The sequence below is a fragment of the Taudactylus pleione genome, unplaced genomic scaffold, assembly GCF_031769625.1.
Source record: "Taudactylus pleione unplaced genomic scaffold, aTauple2 ptg001594l, whole genome shotgun sequence".
Classification (NCBI taxonomy): domain Eukaryota; kingdom Metazoa; phylum Chordata; class Amphibia; order Anura; family Myobatrachidae; genus Taudactylus; species Taudactylus pleione.
The window spans coordinates 775718-800217 of record NW_028285991.1 but is presented as its reverse complement, the minus strand read 5'-3'; the positions used below and the strand labels follow the sequence as shown (position 1 = coordinate 800217).

The 24500-nt window shown below is 42.2% G+C and overlaps 1 protein-coding gene across 1 annotated transcript in view; it reads left to right on the top strand.

The window, feature by feature from the left end:
* The first annotated feature begins 8376 nt into the window (after window positions 1-8376).
* Window positions 8377-24500, top strand: part of LOC148442249 (fibronectin type III domain-containing protein 7-like) — a 31167-nt gene continuing 15043 nt past the window's right edge. Inside the window, exons 1-7 of the mRNA XM_088464119.1 lie at window positions 8377-8447; window positions 14617-14632; window positions 16415-16672; window positions 16756-17010; window positions 19376-19636; window positions 20567-20824; window positions 23756-24010. Coding sequence (XP_088320245.1) covers window positions 8385-8447; window positions 14617-14632; window positions 16415-16672; window positions 16756-17010; window positions 19376-19636; window positions 20567-20824; window positions 23756-24010 — 1366 coding nt within the window. The 5' untranslated portion in view covers window positions 8377-8384. The remainder of the gene's footprint in view (window positions 8448-14616; window positions 14633-16414; window positions 16673-16755; window positions 17011-19375; window positions 19637-20566; window positions 20825-23755; window positions 24011-24500) is intronic.

The window sequence follows — 24500 nt, the reverse complement described above, 5'->3', positions numbered from 1 at the left end:
ACATTCAGACGTGAAATGGGGGATAAAAAAAACCTTGTACCTGATCTGCCAAAACTTTGTAGAATTGCCCACTTTTGGGCAAAACTGACACTTTCAAGGTCTGCAAGTCCACAGTTGAGGGGTAAGTGTCTGCTCTATCCTCTAGCCAGAATACAATAGGACACCACTAGCCAGAGTCCAATAGGGCACCACTAGCCAGAATACAATAGGGCACCACTAGCCAGAATCCAACAGGGCACCACTAGCCAGAATCCAATAGGACACCACTAGCCAGAATACAATAGGGTACCACTAGCCAGAATCCAATAGGGCACCATCAGCCAGAATACAATAGGACACCACTAGCCAGAATACAATAGGACACCACTAGCCAGAATACAATAGGGCAGAGTAGCAATCTGCTGCTACATTATACAGGCTGTAATCATTACAGTATTTTTGAAATCATTAAATTTCCTGGATAAATTAGTTATATTAAGTTTGTCCTTTAAGGAACATATTTGTTCCTCTGGGACAGGGCCCCCTATGCTGCTGTTTCCGTCAGCAGTCACATGAACTGCTTTGGCTATAGTTTCACCCTTGACTGCAAAATGTAACTTTGGTAAGAGATATCCAGAACAAATTCATAAAGTGACAAAGATGCTGCTGCTTACATTAGGTCTTATTCAGAGTCAGTCTGAAACACTATTTGCAATTGAAGTATTTTTTCAGTCTCCAACGTGACTTGGGACTGTGGGCCTAATTCATAGATGGACGCAAAACCGAGCAATTGTATTGTGATTAGTCTCATATGTAGGAATCACAGGTAGTCAGTGTTTGGGGGTAGTAAGGGGGAGGGGGGTTTAGAAAAAACACCATCATGTCTGACTGTTTAAAGGTCGTTTCATGGGCATGCATAAATTAGCCATTGGATTGGCTTTTGGAGTATGAGAGCTCTCTGCGTATCAGAAAAGCTGCAGTGTTTGCAGCTGGTCACACTTGACTTACATGCTGCCCATGTGCGTCGATAGTACCAATGTTTACGCTGTTGTACTTTGTCGGACGGATATGAGAATACCGTGATACCCCTGGCTCTACAGATGCCAATGGACGTTATAATTAAGGGATATGCCAGTAGAAGGAACAGCACCATAACGAAAAGAGACAAGTCAGCAACAGAGCAGGGGGTTACTAGTTGCATATGCACAGTAGAGTTGTAGAGATGCCGAAGAGCGTAGTAGCAGACCGGGGTTAGGTGCCGCAGTTCTGAAGAGAAAGGCTAGGAAAGTGACAACGCGGAAGTGGTACAACTGCCACTGAATAGTATACCCGCTGATGGTGGGCTGGGGGCTGCTACAGAGTGCCGGCAGAATGAGGCTGAGATCCGAAGACAATGTGTCAGCGCTGGGAGCCGCAGCTAATATCCGTGTAGGCTGTGTAAGAGTAAAAGCTGTAAAAGTGGGAAGTCTCTTCTGAGATTCTGAGAACTGTTAAGTGCTATTGAAATGTACTAAGCATTATTGAGAACCATTGAGAGATACTAAGCCCTATTGAGAGATACTGTGAACTATTGGGAGATATTGAGAAGTATTGGAAACTATTGAGAGCAATTAGAAATATATTGAGAGATACTTAAAGTATATTTAGTATATTAAGAAGTATACAGAAAGTACTGTGTAAACCTAACCTATGAAAGAGTTTGTGATAAATATCTTAAAGTGTGATATATACCTTGTCTGAGCTGCTACTGAATCAGTGACTGAGTTTAACAGTAAAGAGAGAAGGCCATTTTGTGAGAGAGTCTTAAGCTGATTAAAGAGCACTTTGGGACTGAGCTATTGATACTGTGAAGTGCTGAAAATAATTGAGCTATTGAAAATGGAACTGTGTGGCTTATCATTGGAAAACCAAAGCTGTTGTTTAAGACTAGCATCAGATGCTAACTTTCTTATGTGTGCCTATTGGAGAGTACAAGTACATGCATGTTATAGTACAGTGACTGTCCAGCAACATAGTACTCCAACGGCAGAACCTTGTACTCACTTTAATGTAAATTACTGATCAGCTTGAGGTTTTTGTTAGTTCTGCTGAGTAATGTTCTGTTTTGCTATTACTCTATATATGTGTATTGTAGGGGTGAGCGGGTTCGGATTTCTGAAATCCGAACCCCCCCGAGCCCCCCCGATCCGAGGCAGATCCGAGTCAGGCTCGACTTTTCCCGCCTGACTCGGATCTGAAATCGAGGCAAAACGTCATCATCCCGCCTTCCGAGTCTCGCGGGTTTTGGAACCTATATAAGGTACCCGCGTCGGCGCCATTTTCTCACTCGGCTGTGGACAGTGAAGAGGGAGGGTGGGAGTTAGGGCTGGCTGGGCTGTGTAGTGTAGTGTAGTGTAGTGCAGAGTAGTGTTGTGCTGTGCTGTGCTGCGCTGTGCTGCTGTTGTCCACTACTTCAAAGTCCATAGGGGCTGGCTGTGTTGTGCTGTGCTGCTGTTGTTAATAGGGGCTGTGTCCACTACTTCAAAGTCCATAGGGGCTGGCTGGACTGTGTTGTGCAGTCAGTTCTCCATAGGGGCTGTGTCCACTCCAAAGTCCTGTGCAGTGTCCCAGTCCTAAAGGGGTCCTCTAGTGTTGTCCAGGGGGTGCTCTGTCCATCAGGGGTGCTCCCCCCAAGTGCTAAAAAAATTATATTTTTTGTGTGTTTGTGAATTGTGTGCGCAGTAGCCGCACGAGCATCAACAAAGTAGTGCCAAGCGTGCGCGTGTGTCATAAGTAAAGGGCCGGCTGGCTTGACCATTAAAGGGTGCTGTAACCCCCAAAGTACACTCCAGTCCAAACCAAAAAAAAAATTATTTTCTGTGTTTGTGAATTGTGTGCGCAGTAGCCGCACGTGCATCAACAAAGTAGTGCCAAGCGTGCGCCTGTGTCATAAGTAAAGGGCCAGCTGGGTTGACCGTTAAAGGGTGCTGTAACCCCCAAAGTACACTCCAGTCCAAACCAAAAAAAAAAATATTTTCTGTGTTTGTGAATTGTGTGCGCAGTAGTCGCACGTGCATCAACAAAGTAGTGCCAAGCGTGCGCCTGTGTCATAAGTAAAGGGCCGGCTGGCTTGACCGTTAAAGGGTGCTGTAACCCCCAAAGTACACTCCAGTCCAAACCAAAAAAAAAATTATTTTCTGTGTTTGTGAATTGTGTGCGCAGTAGCCGCACGTGCATCAACAAAGTAGTGCCAAGCGTGCGCCTGTGTCATAAGTAAAGGGCCGGCTGGCTTGACCGTTAAAGGGTGCTGTAACCCCCAAAGTACACTCCAGTCCAAACCAAAAAAAAAATTATTTTCTGTGTTTGTGAATTGTGTGCGCAGTAGCCGCACGTGCATCAACAAAGTAGTGCCAAGCGTGCGCCTGTGTCATAAGTAAAGGGCCGGCTGGCTTGACCGTTAAAGGGTGCTGTAACCCCCAAAGTACACTCCAGTCCAAACCAAAAAAAAAATTATTTTCTGTGTTTGTGAATTGTGTGCGCAGTAGCCGCACGTGCATCAACAAAGTAGTGCCAAGCGTGCGCCTGTGTCATAAGTAAAGGGCCGGCTGGCTGACCGTTAAAGGGTGCTGTAACCCCCAAAGTACACTCCAAACCAAAAAAATATATATTTTCTGTGTTTGTGAATTGTGTGCGCAGTAGCCGCACGTGCATCAACAAAGGAGTAGTGCCAAGCGTGCGCCTGTGTCCCATAAGTAAAGAGCCGGCTGGCTCATTTCTTAAAGGCTGGTGTAACCCACAAAGTGCACTACTCTCCAGCAAAAATAAAAAAATATTTTCTGTGTTTAGCCGCACGTATATATCAAATCGATATAACATAAATGGAGGACCAAACTTTCTCCGATAAAAGTAAAATAGAGAAAGATCAAGAACCACTTCCTCCTAGTGCTGAAGCTGCTGCCACTAGTCATGACATAGACGATAACATGCCATCAACGTCGTCTGCCAAGGCCGATGCCCAATGTCATAATAGAGGGCACATACAATCCCAAATGACAAAGTTCAGGAATATGACCTTGAAAAAAACATTTAAATCAGCTGAAGAGAAACGTAAACTTGCCAATATGCCATTTACGACACGGAGTGGCACGGAACGGCTAAGGTCGATCCCTTGTATGTTCATGACTAGTGGTTCAGCTTCACATGACGATGGAAGCCCTCCTCCCACTAAAAAAATCAAAAGAGTTAAGCTGGCAAAAGCACAGCGAAGAACTGTGCTTTCTAAGAAGATATCACAAATCCCCAAGGAGAGTCCAAGTGTGGTGGTGGTTGCGATGCCTGACCTTCCCAGCACTGGACGGGAAGAGGTGGCTCTTTCCACCATTTGCACGCCCCCTGCAAGTGCTGAAAGGAGCACCCACAGTCCACTTGCTGATATGCAAATTGAAGATGTCACTGTTGAAGTACAACAGGATGAGGATACTGGTGTAGCTGGCGCTGAGGAGGAAGTTGGCGAGGAGGATTCTGATGGTGATGTGGTTTGTTTAAATCAGGCTCCGGGGGAGACAGTTGTTGTCCGTGGGATGAAAAAGCCCATCACGGTCATGCCTGGGCAGAAGACCAAACATTCCACCTCTTTGGTCTGGCAATATTTCTATCCAAATCCGGACAACAACTGTCTTGCCATATGTACCTTATGTAAAGGTGGAATAAGTAGGGGTAGGGACGTTAACCACCTAGGAACATCCTCCCTTATACGGCACCTGCAGCGCGTTCATAATAAGTTACTGTCAAGTTCAGAAACTTTGGCTAAGACCGTAAGCAGTCCAGGGACACCTAAATCCCGTTGTCCTGTTGTATCCAAGCGCCTGCAAACCACACCGTCAACTCCCTCCTCGTCAATTTCCTCCTTAGTCAGGATTGGAAGTAGTCCTGCAGGCCATGTCACTGGCATGACTGACTCTCCTATCGGGGATTCCTCCGGAGGATCCTGCATTGCTACGCCTCCTGCTGCCGCTGCTGCTGTTGCTGCTGCTGGGAGTCGTTCATCATCCCAGAGAGGAAGTAGGAACACCACTACTTTTACTAAACAATTGACCCTCCAACAGTCCTTAGCGAGGAGGATGAAGTACGACAGCAGTCATCCTGAAGCAAAACGTATAACTGAGGCCTTGACTGCTATGTTGGTGTTAGACGTGCGTCCGGTATCCGCCATTAGTGCAGTGGGATTTAGACAATTGATGGAGGTAGTGTGTCCCCGGTTCCAAATCCCGTCTAGATTCCACTTCACTAGGCAGGCGATACCGAGACTGTACAGAAACGTCAGAAAAAGTGTCCTCAGTGTCCTGAAAAATGCCGTTGTACCCAATGTCCACTTAACCATGGACATGTGGACAAGTGGAACAGGGCAGACTAAGGACTATATGACTGTGACAGCCCACTGGGTAGATGTATCACCTTACGCAGCAACAGCAGCAGCGTCACCAGTCGCAGCATCTCAGAAACGCCAGCTCGTTCCAAGGCAGGCTACGCTGTGTATCACCGGTTTCAGTAAGAGGCACACCGCCGACAACCTCTTAGAGAAACTGAGGGAAATCATCGCCCAGTGGCTTACCCCACTTAGACTCTCCTGGGGATTTGTGATATCTGACAACGCCACCAATATTGTGCGGGCATTACATCTGGGCAAATTCCAGCACGTCCCATGTTTTGCTCACACAATAAACTTGGTGGTGCAGAATTTTCTGAAAAGCTACAGGGGCGTGTAGGAGACGCTTTGGGTGGCCCGAAAAATTTCTGGCCACTTTCGCCATTCAGCGACTGCGTGCCGAAGACTGGAGCGCCAGCAAACACTCTTGAACCTGCCCCGCCATCACCTGAAGCAAGAGGCTGTGACGCGGTGGAACTCAACACTCTATATGCTTCAGAGGATGGAGGAGCAGCAAAAGGCCATTCAAGCCTATACATCCACCTATGACATAGGCAAAGGAGGGGGTATGCACCTGACTCAAGCGCAGTGGAGAATGATTTCCGTGTTGTGCAAGGTTCTCCAGCCCTTCGAACTTGCCACACGTGAAGTCAGTTCAGACACTGCCAGCTTGAGTCAGGTCATTCCCCTCATCAGGCTTTTGCAGAAGCAGCTGGAGAAAGTGAAGGAGGAGCTAAGACGGAGCGATTCTGCTCGGCATGTGGGACTTGTGGATGAAGCCCTTCATTCGCTTTGCCAGGATTCCAGGGTGGTCAATCTGTTGAAATCAGACCACTACATTTTGGCCACCGTGCTCGATCCTAGGTTTAAAGCCTATGTGGTGACTCTCTTTCCGACACAAGCCTGCAGAGGTGCAAAGACCTGCTGGTGAACACACTGTCAGCTGAAGCGGAACGTGACACGTCAACAGCTCCTTCTTCATTTTCTCCCGCAACTGGGGCTGCCAGGAGAAAACTTAGGTATCCTAAGCAACCCGCTGGTGGTGATGCAGGGCAGGCAGGACCAAGTTTGGACATCTGGTCCGGACTGAAGGACCTGGCAACAATTTCTGACATGTCTACTGTCACTGCATATGATACTGTCACCATTGACAGAATGGTGGAGGATTACATCGGTGACAGCATCCAAGTAGGCATGTCAGACAGTCCATACCTGTACTGGCAGGAAAAAGAGGCAATTTGGAGGCCTCTGTACAAACTGGCTCTATTTTACCTGAGTTGCCCCCCCTCCAGTGTGTACTCCAAAAGAGTGTTTAGTGCAGCCGGGAACCTTGTCAGCGAAAGGCGTAGGAGGTTGCTTCCACAGAATGTGGAGAAGATGATGTTCATCAAAATTAATTATCAGCTCTTCCAGGGAGACCAGCCTCCAGAACGTACAGAGGGACCTGTGGTGGTGGATTCCAGTGGGGATGAGTTAATACTCTGTGAGGATGAGGATGTACACAACACTGAAGAGGGTGAGGAATCGGTGGATGAGGAGGATGAGGACGACATCTTGCCTCCGTAGAGCCAGTTTGTGCAGGGACAGATTAATTGCCAGCTTGTTTTGTGGGGGCCCAAACGAACCAATCATTTCAGCCAATCATTTGTGTGGCAGACCCTGGCGCTGAAATGATTGCTTTGTTAAAGTGTGCATGTCCTGTTTATACAACATAAGGGTGGGTGGGAGGGCCCAAGGACAATTCCATCTTGCACCTCTTTTTTTTCTTTGCATTATGTACAGTTTGGGGCCTAGTTTTTCAAACTGCCATCCTGTCTGCCACTGCAGTATCACTCCTAGATGGGTCACGTGTTTGTGCCGCCCACTCGTGTCGCTTAGCATAGTCATCCAGCTACCTCGGTGCAACCTTTTGGACATAAAAACACTATTGTGAGGTGTGAGGTGTTCAGAATAGACTGGAAATTAGTGGAAATTAAGGTTATTGAGGTTAATAATAGCATAGGAGCAGAAAAACCAACACATTCTGTGATTTTAGCTGTTTTTATGCTTTTTAAAAAAAAATACAGATCCAAAACACAAAACCCAGAACCCAAAACACGGAAGGGTGGTTTTGGCAAAACCAATCCAGATCCAAAACACGAAGAAAGATCCAGATCCAAAACCAAAACACAAAACACGAAAAGTGGCCGGTGCACACCACTAGTGTATTGTAAAGGGTATTGTGTGTTTAGAGCATAGTATAGTGAAACCATTGAGAAACTGCATTTTTCCCTAGTCATAGGCAAAGAAGTGCTGCAGCAGTTAAAATAAATAGTCTATTTCACTATCCAAGAGAGTTATTGCCTACTACTGTGCTAGATTTGCTATATCCCTTTTATGCTGCAATTTACTGTCATATGTATAGTGATCATTATTTTCATCATACAGTTGATTATTTTGTTTATCAAGGCTATCATGTTATGTCATTTTACTGTGTTGATGGGACTAGCCTCTCTGCTACAGTCTGAGGGGGATAAGGCTTGTGGAGTGTTTTTTTATGTTTTGCTATTTTCTTTCTGTGTACACACTTTCTATGAGAAAATTATTAAAGCTACTTTTGCAGAATTTATTGTTATTTTTGCCTCTTATAGCTCAAAATGAAATACTTGTTTCTAATCACAGCATATTATAGCCATATCATACACCACTAATGACGTCTATACCAGTGCGTCTACTCCATAAATACTATGCACGCAAGACTATACTTGTAAGGTGGCTATAAGCAAAACATGGAAAATATTTATACTACTTTCCAAAGTACACTGCACAATGGCTTAAATTTTTTTTTATGAAAAGGGAGGTCTGGTTACTTTAGGATACAGTATCCCACAGTATATACCTTTGCAGCCTCCACCCTCACTCAATGAACAGACTGTAGGGAGGGATCCTAAACAGACCTGCATTCTTCATAGCACCTGTGAGCAGTATCTTATCTAGGGGTAGATTCAATACAAGGCAGAAGATGGCAAAAAGAACCTCACGCTATCTTTCCATATTCCAACTCCTGCTTTATACTTCTATGGCCGTAAGTAAAATCTGATTTTTGGCTTTAATGTTCTCTTGCACCTTACAGTATAGTGAGTTACATGAAGTGCTGCAACATACTGTAAATTGACCAATATTATTTGTGATTGGTCATTCTCAGCAGAACAGGTTAATCCATTCTGTATTTTACAACAAAATAATATTTGCACTCTTAATAATATTCTCTAAAGACTCTCAGTCATGTCCCCCAGTAACTGAGATATTTCTACTGAGATATTTTTTTTTAGCTAACTAAAGTGTATTTTTCATATTGAAATATATACTGAATTGAATATAACATATTGAAACATATTGTGTTTCAATACATTTTGTGACACAGTATTGAAACACAAACTAACAATGGTTGTGATACGACATAATTGCAACAATTTGCTATAGTTTTTTTCAGTATGGCAGATTACAATATGCTTTATGCTTACTATAGTACTATTTAATGCAAAATAACTTATAGACAACCTATGTTTTAAATAACTGATGAGAGGAATGTGATGTGTGCTACATTTGTAGAATGTAATTGCATTGATTGATGTAGGTTCATATATATGCTTGCCCGTATGAATGTATAGCTAGTAACCAAGTAAGTGGACATTTAAAACATTCAAGTTGCTTTGAAGGTCAATTTTCTTTGAGCACCCACTAAACAAGACATGCCTGCAAATATGCGCATCCATCATCGCTTGAGGTTCATTACACTATCTCCTCATGTTTTAGGATTTAGGTAAAAATCAACATCTTTGCTAAAACACCTTCATCTGCCCATGTCTTAGCACTTCCTCCCAACAGAAAGAGCACATTTCTGACCCCCTTCCCATGTGCGCGCACACACACACACGTGTGTGTGTATATATAAATATATATACTACACTGTATGTATATGAAAGAAAATAAAGCAAAATTGAGTTATTCATCATTTTCAGTGTTTTATGCCTCATGTGCTGACGATCTCTCCCTATTGTCAATCGCATTGTGGGCCTGATTCAGCAGTGCATTGCTAAATGCAGATTCCCGATGTTCGAGAGTCTGCGCAGGACCATGACCCATTCTGTGCATGACCCATTCTGTGCAGGCTGGCAGAAGACTATCAGTGATTGACAGTCTGCTGCCGTTTGTGGGCGGGGAGGGGGCGGCAATGTCCTCCGTTCCCCGAAACAGAGGTGACACGCCGTTGGGGGGAGGGAAGGAGCCAGGATCTCCGTCGGCTGATGGAGATTTCCTGGCTGCTTCATCTCAACTGCGGCGGCCAGCTGTGTGACCCCATGGGTCACCTTAGCTTGCCGATGTCCCGCAAAGTATCTGATGCTGCGTTGGACAAGGCAGATCGGATATGTAATGCAGCAGAAGACGTGATGCTCCCTGCAGCATTATCATATCAGCACAGACGGAATTGCAAATCTGCTTGCGAGCAGCTTTGCAACTCCGTCTGAAGCTAAATCAGGCTATTTGTGTATAAGGGTGAAGAGAGGTACATCAGGAATTCTAGTAATTGTAAAGGCAATATTATCCTTTTCTCTGTAGGGAAGAGGAATGACAGTATATTGGTAATTGTTACTTTTTGTAATACATGCTGAAACAGGCAGATCTTTATATTAAATTTTAAAGGCACTTATATAATTTAGGTGAGTCTAATTATTTAATGTTAAGCATGTCCATAGGATTGGGAAAGCTACTGAATTAAAAATGTTGTCCCTGCCCTGATCATAACTGACGGTTGTGGATTGGAAGCACTAGCCGTTATCAAGGCTTTATTTGTTGGAAATTACAATCGGAAGGTGGAAAGGTCATTCCTAAAGTCTGAGCCAGATCTGCCTTATCTGGTCTGTCACCAGTTAAAATCTTTCTTCTGTTCATGAATGAACAGATTCAGAAAACGTCTATGCAGAGGAAATATTAGCTAAATACCTAGTCTGCTCTCACCAGCAGCTGGGATTTACCTTTCCAGTGATGGGACTGCTAATTACACTGGTGAATATCTTGCATGATGTCAAAATTAATGACAATGCATACATTGATATGATAATTAGTTTTGAATAATAAAGCCACTAGCTATTGAAAACAAAAGCAATATAAAGATAACCCGTTTTACATGGAGGTAACATTGAAAATGTATCAGATACTCTGGTTCAAGACATTGCAGAGCTCAGGGCGAAAGTTTCCTTTGGCATCCTGCGCTCAGGGGGTGTGGTCTGATTGGGGGGGTATGGCCATGGTCTGGGAAAAAAAATAAATAAAAAAATAAAATACTAATTGCAGGGTTGTGTGCTGTGCAGAGAGGAGGCTGTTTGCCAGGGAGGAACACTGTTTGCGCTGGCGGGCAAGAGCAGACAGGCGCCTTCACCGGCGGTGGACTGCGGCCATGTCTTCAGTCCGCAGCGCCCCGAGCAATAGCCCCGCTTGCCTGCCCCTAGAAGCACCACTGACTCCAACGACTCTGTTTCATTTATTTGCAACCCTCCATGTGCAGGCGGGAAGCCAAAGCCACAAAATTAATAAATATATAGTTAAATAAATAATTAGGTTAATTTTTAAGTATTACCAGTTGTGTTTTGGATATGCCCAGGTTAAGATGCTGAGGAAATATCCAACCTGAAATGGAAGATATAAGAAATATGACAATAGAGAAAAAGGGCCTGATGTAGGGTTGGATGGAAACGAGACATATGCACCAGCATTGTGTGCATGAAAATAATTAGTATATTTGCCCATCTGCAGAGTTTTACACATCTTGCATGCAACTACTGTACCCTGGTCTGTATGCTTGATTTGCTACTAGTCATCATCATCAGTGTGCACTTACACTTACCCTATACTATATGCAAAAGGTATGTGAAACAGACGTACTTACACTTGTGTCTAGTTTGCAGTTTTATTGGAGCGCTCAACATTGTCTATGTGAGTGTGCCAAATTACAATTAATTTGTATCTCTTCAGTAGTAAGTGTAGATGTGGTCAAAATGAGTTTGAATCTGCACCATCTGTACTTGCATGTGTTCAATTCCAGGGCATGAGTACAAAATACGCTCTGCCTGCAGTCGTACATTCAACTCTTCATCAGACCCAAAGTCTGTGCAGTCTGGTGACTGATCTGCCAGTTTGAAAAGAAGACATATTGGTCATGGTTGAAAAACTGGGTCGGGTATGAAATCCCGGCGGCTGAACAGCCGCCGGGTGAAATACTGATGCCAGAAGCCCGAACAAGAAGAAGAATATCGATGGGGCAGGTAAGTCAGCTAACCCTACCCTTCTCCTCCTCCTAACCCTCCCTTGGTGGTGCCTAACCCTAAAACTCCCGTGATTGTGCCCAACCCTAAGTCCACCCGGGGGTGCCTAAACACCCCCCCTCCCCACACCCTAAGCCTAACCCTCCCAGGGAGGTGTCTAACCCTAACCTCCTCCCAGTGGTGCCTAACCCTTATCCCCCCTCTCCACAGCCTAGCCCCAAGTCTCCCCAGTAGTGTCTAAACCTACCCCCCCCCCACCACCGCGGCTAAAAGCTAATAGCCACTGGGTGAAATACTGATGCCGGAAGCCCAAACAAAAAGAATACAGATGGGGCGGGTAAGTCAGCTATCCCTACCCTCCCTTGGACGGTGCCTAACCCTAAAACTCCAGGGGTGGTGCCTAACCCTAAGTCCCCCCGGAGGTGCCTAAACTTAACACCCCCTTCCCCGCACCCTAAACTTAACCCTCCCATGGGAGTGCCAAACCCTAACCTCCCCCCCAGTGGTGCCTAACCCTAAACCCCCCTCTCCACAGCCTAACCTTAAACCTCCCCGGGGGGTGCCTAAACCTAACCCTTTTCCCCAACGCAGGTAAAAGCTAACAGTAGTCGGCTTACCTTCATTCGGGAAGCCATCTGTCGGGATTCCGTCGTTAGGCTAAATATAGGTGTCGGGATTTAAATGTCTATCTTTAGCCCTAAATTGGGATTTAGACACCGGGATTTTGTCAGACTGCTTCCCGGCCATCAGTATTTTGACTACATCCCAGAAAACTGACAACAGATGGGAAGGGAAGTACATGTATTATTGTAATGGGAACAGGTATTAACAGGAGTTCAAAAGATGGAGGTAAATTAGTTAAACAGTTAACTATGGAAAAAGTTTGTCAAAATCATAAAGCAATTGCCATCTTGCTGTTAGACAGGTAGTTACCTGTCTAACAGCAAGATGGCAATTACTTTATGATTTTGTGTGTGTGTTTTTTCTGGAATGCTCCATACAAATAAAGCACATTACACCTAACCTATTATGATATTACAAAAAAAGTAATTATTATGCACATCACACCACTCCTTTATACAGTATGCAGTCCAATGTCCAGCAAATACTGCACAGAAAATTCCCACACTAAGTGATAACACCTAAAGCTTATATAAAGGCTGATTCTAAGTCGGAAGCAAGTTGATGTATTTGTCTGAAGCCAGATTTACTACCTTATACTAATGCGGGTTTCCTTAGGGATAATGCGAGAAACCGTATGGTTTCAAGCGGAAAGCTGCACCGCCCAGTGTTTTACTTTTTGTAGCTGCAATTGTAATCATTGATATCGGCACTTGCACCTGACTCATGCTGGGTGCAGGAGATCTGTCAGGTTTCACTGTCTCTGTATGCACGCCTAAGAATAGCATGGAAGTATAGCTACTTTTCCACAACCCTCCCATGATAGACCCACGAGATGGCACAGTTCCATGTGATAGCATGGACACCATCCAGTTACAGCTCCGAAGCACCTATTTCATGCAAATAGAGATCTAGCCAAGATCCCTCAAACTCAGACTTGCCCATAGTTACTCAAAAATGTGTAAATTCCACTCTGTGCATGTGCAGTATGCTAAAACTCATTATTTGCTGCTGCTGACAGGCCACTACCATAGCATCGCTGTGGGCTTCCATCTGGATCTGCCACCGGACCCACCTGTGGCTGCAACCAGGAGGAAATAACAGACAGGTGTCCTTTTGATGCTACACAGCTCACCATCTTGCTGCCCACTCCTCAGGTTTTGTTGCATTAGTAGTGGTAGTATTCTGTGATAGATCCTAGCATCAAAAATAATGGGGGCATGTGGAGGAATCTGGTATAAAATGGGCATCATTTGTCATAAAAAGGGCATTTGGGTAAATCTGGTGGCATAGAAGTGACATGTGGAGGATTCTGACATAAAGGGGGCATGTGTCTGGCATAACAGGGCGATCTGGAGCAGTCTGAATAAATCTGACAATAAAATGCTAGTTTCCCATCTCCAGGAAGGATAATTTACTGTCATTTTGCTTTGTTGCGAAATTTGCGCTAAACTAAAGCAACCAGGCACTTTCTTCCATTGTCTAATGTAGATAAAAGTTAATTGTTAATGGATTGGTGCACTTACATGCAAATGATGTACAGTACCTAAAGCCAATGTTAGTAATTCAGCCCTATTGTCATGGACCCTATGACCCTATTGTCATAAACCTATGATTTTCTATGGAAATCAGGGCAGCGGCAATTTGTGATTTTGGCAACAGCATGTTCTCAAATAGCTTCAAGTAAGAAGAATACCACAAATATCGCCAGAAGCTAATCAGAGGAGTCCATAGTGATTCTGATGCCTTATTGCAATTGACATGAGGTGGTAATGTGCACTTATAGTTGGGGGGTGAAGTGAGGAGCAATTGAGAAAACTGCTAAATGATTGCAACTAAACTGAGTATGATACGTCCAAAAAATACAAAACATGTGCAAACGCTCCGTACTGTAACCAATTTTGCCAATGGATGTGGGGTTAAAGGGTTCCAATCCCATAACTGTTTATGTCCTTTTACCACTGTTAACAAATTCTAGTAAAAGCCTGTACGGTAAGGAATCTAACAAAACTGTACACACTTTATATCAATACCATGTTGTTGTAATGCTGGTTTTTGGCCCTAGGAAAGTTTATCCACATATAGTAGAGGAGAGAGACAGCACAAACACTGACGACAAATATTGCTGTAGGTACTGGTAGGTACTTCTAGTTCCAGTTATTTCAATTCTGGAAACAGAATATCCAGAGCAATACTGTACATAGCATAAGATAGTCTGATCAATAACTCATTTAAAAGAGTTTTTTTTATTTCCAATGTTGTAATATTATGATTTACTAATTTAATTTTATTGTATTTTCTGTTTTTCAGATGGCGAATGGGACAGGTAAATCTCCCAATATTTTCCTAAGCTGCCTCAACTTCTGTCTTTTTAGACACCATTTAAAATGGAAAACCCTGTAAAGAATGCATGTTCTTGTGTTTATATTCAATAAGCATTATAATAAAACATAATTTAGTACACAGCTATAAACATCATATAAAACACTTAAGGGGTTATTTATCATGAAAGTGATAAATGCCACTATAATTCCTTATTACCACTATTCACAGCAATTTCTGAATTAGTTTTGTGGCAATTTATCATGGTCCCTTAGCCAGGACAGTTTCTCTGATAAGCAGCTGTGCCAACGATGCCCCAAACCAGAACTTTTTACATTACCATGTTCTGTCTTGTCATTGTTACTATGCATGTGTGACCTTATATCTTCCATGTGCCCTGTGAGGGCCGGTATAGGCAAAGGGATCCAAATGGATCCCTATTTGTGCTACGGACCCTCTTTCCTAGGTAATTGCCAACTGAATATGGTGTTAGCTACTGCAGTCAATTCCAAATGGAGCTGGCTAAATATTACAATCGCAACGTTCCCATACCTTGTATAGGGACAGCAGTGCGCTCCGTTAATAGATACGTCTACATGATACATCCAATATTTACTAGGAGGTGCTGGTGTTTGGTTGTGCTAACTAGCGTTGCTGCTTGCAAAACAACTGGATGACTTGCACTCTAAATCAGGGACTCAGTGAATGGCAGTGGAGGTTTTCCCCTACCAGTTCCTATTTCCCTTTTACGTGGCAACGCCTTTGACTTTTTTTGGAGATTGGCAATTATCAGGGTTGACTTACATGGATTTATCCAGTGTTGACACAACTGCTGCAGCTTAAAAAGAGACCACGGGAAGCTTATACCTGTGGTTAGACCCTGGAGTTACAAGTGACGAAGTTGCCCTTATGGTAGATCTATGGTAGCCAGAGGTTACTACGGTGAAACAGGTAACATATTCATGGATAAACTCTATAGCAGGGAAGTCTTTTATACAGTGATTTGCTGGAATCAGAGCCAGATTTACAGATACATATATGAACCTGAGAGTTTATGTGGGCATTATACAAAGGTGCAGCAGTATATAGTTCTGGAAATTTGGTGTGTTTTGATCAGGATTGTTTGGAAAAGGTAGATAGGGGAGGCAGTGCCTCACCTGCCATACACTTTTTACTCCAGAGTTTTGACTATAAACATGATTAGAATAATACAAAGAAGATATTTATAATATTTTCTTTACATTTTTCTTATAATTTTTATAGTCAAATCTTTGGAATATACCTAAGTATGACAGGAATGGCTCTGCCTCACCGGCCTCACCTGAGGCACATAATATATTTTTATCTCCAAAATGATATTTTGCTGATTATTTATTTGAAATAATTAAAAGTATTCTTTCAGTAATTAAAAATGTGAATTGTTTTTCTTTTATGCAGCCAGGAATAAATAATAATAGAAATGGGAAGAGATAGTTTTCCACACTAGGCTTCAGCCTAGTGTGGCACAAAATCCACATATTCTTTGTTTTATGACAATGTGACCTACATACATGTACTGTACTGCTTTTATCAAACAGCTCCCAGATCTTGCCACATTCTTTTTTCCCTAGTGGCTCACATCCTCCCCAGTTCCTCTTCTTCCACTTATACCTGTACAAATTAGTGTCATTAATGAAAGATAAATAACAAGAAAATAACACCTGTAACAAGTATAAACTGAAAATTACTTAACAGCTATAGAAAATTGGTTTGGTTAATACATCAAATATTTCTGATTTTCTTGCAGATTTTTCAATATCGACAAATGACGTCACATCAAGGAGTATATATGTTCAATGGACTAAAGTTGTTGGGGCCGCATCATATAAAATCACAGCATCTCCTTCCATGTCAGCTGACCAGTCGGCATTTGCAATATTTAATCCAGCCACTGTCATAGGGACTATAAACACACTTCTTCCCAATACTAACTATACAGTAATAGTGGAAGCCATGGACAAAGATGGAATAGCTCTAGCTCAAGCTCAGATCCTCCAACTTACAGGTTAGTGTGTTGTTTAATGATTTTCAACAATTTCAACCATATTTTTAGATCTCTGTCACATTTTTAAATTCAATTTTATGCAGCTCCTGAGGTGCCCAGTATTGACCAGGCATATTCAAAGCTAAGTAACAGCATCACTGTGGAATGGGCTGAAGTACCAGGAGCTGCACACTATCAGGTGATCGCTCAGGCTGGACAAATATTCTTTGAGTCTATTGTCACCAGTTCCCCAGGGACTGTGACCGGCTTGCAAGATGCAACCTCCTACAAAATGACTGTGAGATCCATCAATGCCGCTGGGAAGAGCCAGCCTTCTCCTCCAAAATGGGCAAAAACAGGTATTGTGTGGTTATAAAAACTAGTTATTCATTTAAGTTACTGTCTTTTTAATGGGGAATGGAGAAATTGGTCTTGTTTTGTAGTAATCATAAATCAATATAACAATAATATGAATGGGTCTGGGATTCTATGGGTATATCTTTACTAAAGTGTGGATTTTTAAAAGTGGAGTTGTTGCCCATAGCAACCAATCAGTTTCTACTTATCATTTATCTAACAGATTCTAGAAGATAATAGCTAGAATCTGATTGGTTGCTATGGGCAACAACTCCACTTCTAAAAACCTACACTTTAGTAAATATACTCCTATGGGGTCCCAACTGTCATCTCACAGGCTGTGTTTGAAAAATGACAGTTGGGCGCTGATTGGCTGGTACCCTATCACTTTCTTATCACTGTTAACTCTGTCTCCTAACACTGGTTAGTAAATAGACCCCTATGAGTTTATGCATGCCTAAATGTCTACTATTTTTAATGGAATGAGACAGTCGCTGTTTTTGTGCTTTTTCTGAAGACGATTTTATTCCTGATAATTTCCCTGTGTTTTTTTTTTTTTTTTTTTACAATGAACAACTCCAAAGCACCATGGGGTATATTTACTGAAGTGAGAGTTTTTAGAAGTGGAGATGTTGCCCATAGCAACCCCCGTAGAATCTGATTGGTTGGTATGGGCAACATTTAAATTTCTATAAACTCTCACTTTAGTAAATGTAAATATACACCCATGTTTTATATTGTGTTTCCTGTATATAATTATTAATGTCTGTGCTTATTAGGTAACTTCTACACATTCAAATTTGTTGATTTGGAGTAAGCGACAGATAAGCGCTGTCAGCCAAGTTTGTTGCTCATGTTGTTGCTTGGTCCCATTGCTCAGTTGTTTTGAGTTGACCAGCTCTCTAATGAATTGTGTCAGGGTAATGGGTAGATCCCAACAAATGCTACAGTGCTCCAAAGTAATTTGAATCATTTTATTTCTTGACTGACAGTGATCTTGAGTTTTTGGAACCTCCTGGTTTTACAGTTATCTACAGGGACCATTATTTTTCTTCCAGATGAGGTGTCTTTCAAGGACCCCTCAAGCAGTAGTTGATAATCTAAATAGGCTATTTTCCATGTCAGGATTGGTGCTTACCCAAGTTTGGCGGTGTTTACTTTGGTCTAACAACTCTTCGAGGAGTTACAAAATGACACACTTAAGGTGGAGCTGATGCAGCTTGCCGCTAATATTTGAATGTATGTCCTACACAAGGAATGTAACTCTTGATTCCACTGGGTTAACAGCCAGATCCTTCAATTGCACATAGATTCCTCCGGCTCAAATCCTGGTTGGGATTCTTCCAAAAGGTCCTTGTTTATGGAATAATATAATGTTTCTTAAGCTTCAGATTGCACTAAGGACATTTAATCTCTGGACACCATAGAGAAATTTAGAAGTGAATAGGACAGCAACCCACTCTGGTGGACCTTTACTCTACTCTTTGGCACATGAGCAGGAAACAGCACAATCACATTCTTATTTTGGCTTTGAACTCAAAGCTCATTTTGCTGGCCCAGATGCATGCTCAGAAGGACTGAGCAGATGGACAGCATCAGTAGGCTAATAGCACACATGGGCTTTGTCAGTGATAGTTCCTCAACTGCTACGTATTTATGTAAAATGAATATATGTCAATGCATTAGAAGAACACATAACAAATTACTGCATTTATGATTTTACTGTACTGTGCATTGATAATTACGTGTTTAGGGCATGATTCATTACGGATCGCTAATGCGATGGCGGCTGCGATTACACTCCCAGGACTGATGCAAAATGCTTATGAATGCAATCGCAAAGCCATCGCACAGCCAGCATAGGGACGCCCACTACCGCTATCTCACATCCATAATACCTTGCAGTCCTGTCTAAACATCAGGAACATCGAGTAACATCGGTCCCTCACGCAGAATTACAGCAGCTCTGACCATACTCAGAAGTTGCTAACCTCGTCGCACGCAGTAAGTACAGTTGCCGTTGCAGTGGCAAATTTATGCATGCCCAAGTAACGGTGTTACTGCGTTTCTCCGACCACTCCCCGTCACCACCCCCAAACGCTGACCTCCCGTCACTCACTCTGCGATGGCTTTGTATCTGCGTAAGTGTTGGCAGTGCTATCACAATGCTAACTCACTCACGCGCACTACAATGCATATGCATGCGCAGTATACATCATCGGCCGGTCTGCATACACTGTTGCAATTGCGATCAGTGATGAATCAGGCCCTTTGTCTGTAACCATGTCTATTTTCTAATTTTATATCCCTTAGCAAATAGGTGAGGTTTTTTTTGTCACTTACTGTGTTCTTTTCCCAATATCCTAGTTCTGGCAGCGCCATCTATCACAGTGGAATCATTAAACAGTGAATCTGTGAGTGTTAGCTGGCAGCCTGTCCCATCAGCTGTGCTGTACTCAGTATCTGTAATGAGATCAGATGGATCTGGCAGCAGATGGAACCAAAACACAACAGATCTGTCCCTCAACTTCACCTTTCTGGACCCAGGCACTGTCTACACGATAAAGGTTCATGCCTGGGATGCTAATGGGAGACCAGGGGATGACATCACATACAATCAGATTACACGTAAGGAACACTTTGATCTATAATAATAGAATCATTAACATGTGTTTCACATGACATTGCTTTAAAGTAGATGTAACCTTACAATGGGTAACATCACATATTGTCAAATCATCTTGAATTTACAAGAAATGTCAATGGAAAAATATAAATTTTTAGAGGTTTATTATTTGAAGCTGTTGCAGTTATCATTCTTCAATGGCTTATTACCGTTCATTGTGTTTCAACCTTTAGGTAGAGAGTACATACTAATCTGTAGTTAATTATCTTTAACTAGCTGACCAAATGTGACTATTCTTGACTGGACGCCAAAATAAAAAACAATTTAATTATGACTTTGTAACCAATAAATGCCCTTGCTACATTTTCTCACCCCTTTAGTGTTTGTGTAATTCCTACATACAGAATAATCACTTTTTATAACCTACAAAAATTATTTATGTCAGCCTTTAAACTTGAGTTATAAATTCACCTTATAAGTAGACATTTAAGTATTTTTGACCTCAGAACCCTTTAACATACAGTATCTGGAAAATAATCCCCTGTTTTTGTTGGCAATATATGTTTATTGAAAAAGCCAAGAATACAACAACAGGGTGCAAAGCACCATTATTCCCGAGGACTAACAGCATTACATTGACAGACAGAAAGAGTAGTCTGATAATAGGAAACCAACATATAAAGAAAAACAAAACCAATACTTTGACTCAGTGGTTTAGAAGAAATACCGAGTTCCAAACGTCAAAACGAACATCTGTTATTTCAAGAAAAGGGAAATAAAAAGGAAAACAATCCCCATTTTGAGATTTAACTCTGTGTAAATCTTATTTCCTTCACAATTTAGTTATTTTGTATAATTATTTGGTGCAAATATCCATATTATATAATTAAATGTTATGTTGTTTAAACATGTAGTTGTTTTTTTTCTTTTAGGTCCAGTTGCTCCGTCAGATGTAAACATCGCATTCAACAGTGGAGCTTTGGAAGCTGCATTCTCTGTGTCTGGAGCTGATTCCACATCCAACTACACTGTACTTCTTTATGGTGGAGAGTCCACTATCAACTGCACTATGTCTGTGTCCACTTGTACAATCTCTTCATTACAGTGTGGAATAGAATATACAGTATCCTTGGTAGCAACCAATGAAGCTGGATCAACTCTATCACCAAATAACTGGAGTCTAAAATCAGGTGTCTTTTTTAATATTAACAATATGCAGTTACAAATGTACAACTGTGAAGGAATAGGGAATTTATTGATAGTAAATTAATAGTTAGTTGTTTGTACATTAAGTAAGCAAAGTTGAACATTTTACACGATAAGCAATGCAAACACCAAACAAAAAAGCAATATTTTCATCAAATTGTAAAACTTGCAAAATGTTTCCAATTGTGTAATAGATTTTGCCCAACATTTCCATCGAATCAATTGGTGATCCAAATTGTACATATTGTACATATTTGGATACAGTGTTGTAGGTCTGATCCAGAACTTTGGATCCAGCAAAGTTAAACCTAAAATGAAAGAAGGTCTGCTAAAATATTTACTGCCAGTAGTGTAAATAGGTAGCACACTCTTGTAAGAAAAGGCCAATAACAGATGTGTCCTAATACACTGTGGTGTTTGTGGCACCAAAAAGCCTCTCTCAGCTTGCCAGGCAGTGCCAAGAGTTTTTTCACTCAAAATGTACTGTATATCTGATTCACACAAATGAAACAACTGGAAGAGACAAAACTACTTTGCTAGATTAGACAGACCAATTTGATGTGGGACATTTGTGCATCTGTGTGCGATTGAAGGCCGTATTCAATTAGACGCGAAAAGCCGAAATCGGTGAAAAAGTTTCACCTATTGCCGCTTTTCGTCTTTTTGCGTCTTATCTCCAAATTCAATTTCATGACGTTTTTTGCCTAAGTGGAAACTCAGTGCACTGGAATGGGTTTCCCCAATGAATGGAAGGCGAAAAAAAGTGCAAAATCTCTATTTTGGGGGCAAATGTGGGGAATTGACCCTTTGGACAACCCCCCCCCAAGGACGAATCAGCCCCAAAAAACAAATTACCTCAGAACACCCCAAAAATACATGTTATTTTTGGGGTGAAAACGAAAAAAGTGGGGGACAAGGATAAAAAGCAGTGAAATAGGTTTCTTGGGGGGCTGTATGGATGGGACAGGTGTTTTTAGGATCGCAGGTGCATGCAGAAGGTTGATTTTTCACATTTTTTAAAAGTGCACTTTAGAAACACAAAAATATGCTAGCACCCATTTTCAAGTACCCCAAATTTGACAGGACTATTTAGTTTCCCCAAAAAATACTGCTTTCTATCATTTTTCACCAATTTTAGAAATATGCTTCTAGAAAGCTTTTAACACAAATTAAGGTCACAGAGTACTTTTATTAGGGCTAATAATGATTTCCAGTGTCAGGGCATCTTATTTTCGGGTACAGACTGATTCCCCCAATCTATTCAGTACTTTCCGCCTGTTATGCATTCGCCCATTTGCGTTTTCGCCTCAACGTCAATTGAGTTGGGTGAATCGTGGGGACGTGCATGGCGTGAATTTGCATCCCAAACAAGCGAATGAGGCGGAAAGTACAACAGGTGAAAAGTTTCCGACTTTTCGCGTCTAATTGAATACGGGCCTAAGTGTACGAGAGATTTAATAAAGCTTGGAAAGAGATAAAATTGCAGATAAATATGACCAACCAATCAGCTCCTAACTGTCACTTTACAGACTGTGTTTGAAAAATGACAGTTAGGAGCTGATTGGTTGGTGCTATTTGTCTCCAATTTTATCTCTCTCCAAGCTTTATTAAATCTCCCCAAAATGCTACATTGCAGCAGCCAAAGCTTTTTCTGCTGGGCTTCATCTGCAACTTTCTACATGTTTACAACAATTTCCTGTGTGGTTTAAGTCACAGCCTAGCATCTCTAGTATTTAAAGAAAAACTAAAAGACAATACACTACAGCTCTCACAGCGGCTCAGGTGTGCTGAGCATCTTGCGCTGTATGGCGTATTGAAGCTAGGTGAGTGAGGACACATCTGTAGCTCAGTATAATAGCTTGTAAATATTTACTGTCAAGAAGTGATCTCAGCTTCAGTGACATGAAAGTTTACTGTAGGAGGTTTAGCACTTATTTTGCCCTCACCTTTCACATAGGTTACAGATTGGCTGAATTACCCTCTATACAGTTATTTCACACCCATGCACACCTAGAATCTGCTACCACCTATTCTATGAGGGCAGTTGTAGAGTTCCAAATGTACCTGCTTAACCATTTGTTAGACGATAGAGTTAAAATTTCACACACTAGCAATCAAATGGTTAAAACATCACCTGTGTTATATAAAGTATCTGCTGACGCACTGTATTGCCCTGATTCAGAGTAGCATGCAAATCTGTCTGCATATGGACTTCGTGTTTTTTAACAAACTGCTAATGCGTCAGTTCCTGCATATGCCACTTAGTGCAATTAGGGGCGATTCAGATTTGTACACATCTCAGCCGCATGTCCTCTAGTGCCTGAGTGGTTATTACCTGGGTGGAAACAAGACATTTGCATGTAGGATAAGTATTCCGTGGGCGTGTTGTGGGAGTGATAATGGAATTGCAGGCTATTCAGTGGTAAGAGTAAGCAAAGATCTGGCCGCTTTCCGTCACATCTCGTACACCAGGGATAGGACTGATTCCAATGCGTGCTGATGGATAAAGGATGGGAACGATGGGGGTCTCATAGACAACACTGGCCGACACTGCATACAGGCAGAAATCCACATTTCTTACCAAACACCTAAAGTTTTACATGCAACTCTGAATGAGGCCTTATGTATGAGTTCTTTATTCTGTGACTGATATTTCCTTTTTGTTCTTTTGTTGTTTCATTTATTTACTTTTTTTTTTTAATATGATTTATAAACATAGTAGGTCTAATGATTACATACTGTATGAACAAATTGATTATTTTGGTCAATATTCTTATGAAGACCTATAACAGCTATACTTTGTCGCTATATAGCATAACACAAATATATTAAGTTGTAATGAGTTCTCAACTATGAGATGTATTTGTTGGGCTTGCTGTTAATATGTATTCATATAAACTCACCTATGTTCTCAGTTCCATGTGCACCTAGTGGGATTACAGTTGAGGAGGGAAACCCTGGTAATCTCACAGTGTCCTGGTCCAGCGGAAATCTTTCAGATTATTATGTTGTGTTTGTGAAGAGTGATGACGGCTTTGAAGTTCATTGCAATACGTCCCAGTCACCGTGCTACTTTCCAGCTGAGTGTGGCTTCATCTATTTCATGAGTGTCTTTGCATATAACAAGGCAGGACAAAGCCCCCTGGGTGAACTTCTGAATTACACTACAGGTGAGTTTATGTGATAAATAAATACAAAGTCGAGTCACATTATTGTGACCACCAGCTAATCGCCAAAGTAACCGCCGTGTGCAGCACGGACAGCAGCTAAATGGGCTGGGATCGACTCAGTAAGGTGCTGGTAAGTTGGCACAGGTATCTGGAGCCATGCTGATTGCAGTGCATCCCACAGCTGCTGGAGGGTGCGTGGTGGAGTATCCATAGAGCGAACACAATGATCGAGGTGGTCCCACAGATTCTCAATTGGGTTCATGTCCAGGGAATTAGAGGGCCAGGGAAGTACTTGGAAGTCTTGGTACGTGCTCGTCCAACCACTGTCAGACATTTCTAGTCGTGTAACATGTCACATTGTTTTGCTGGAAGATCCCATCTACCTCAGGGAAGACAATCAGCATGCATGGGTGTACGTGCTCTGCAAGGATGGATTCATAACCAAATCGGTTGAGGGTGCCTTCCACATGGATGAGTGGGCCCAGAGAAT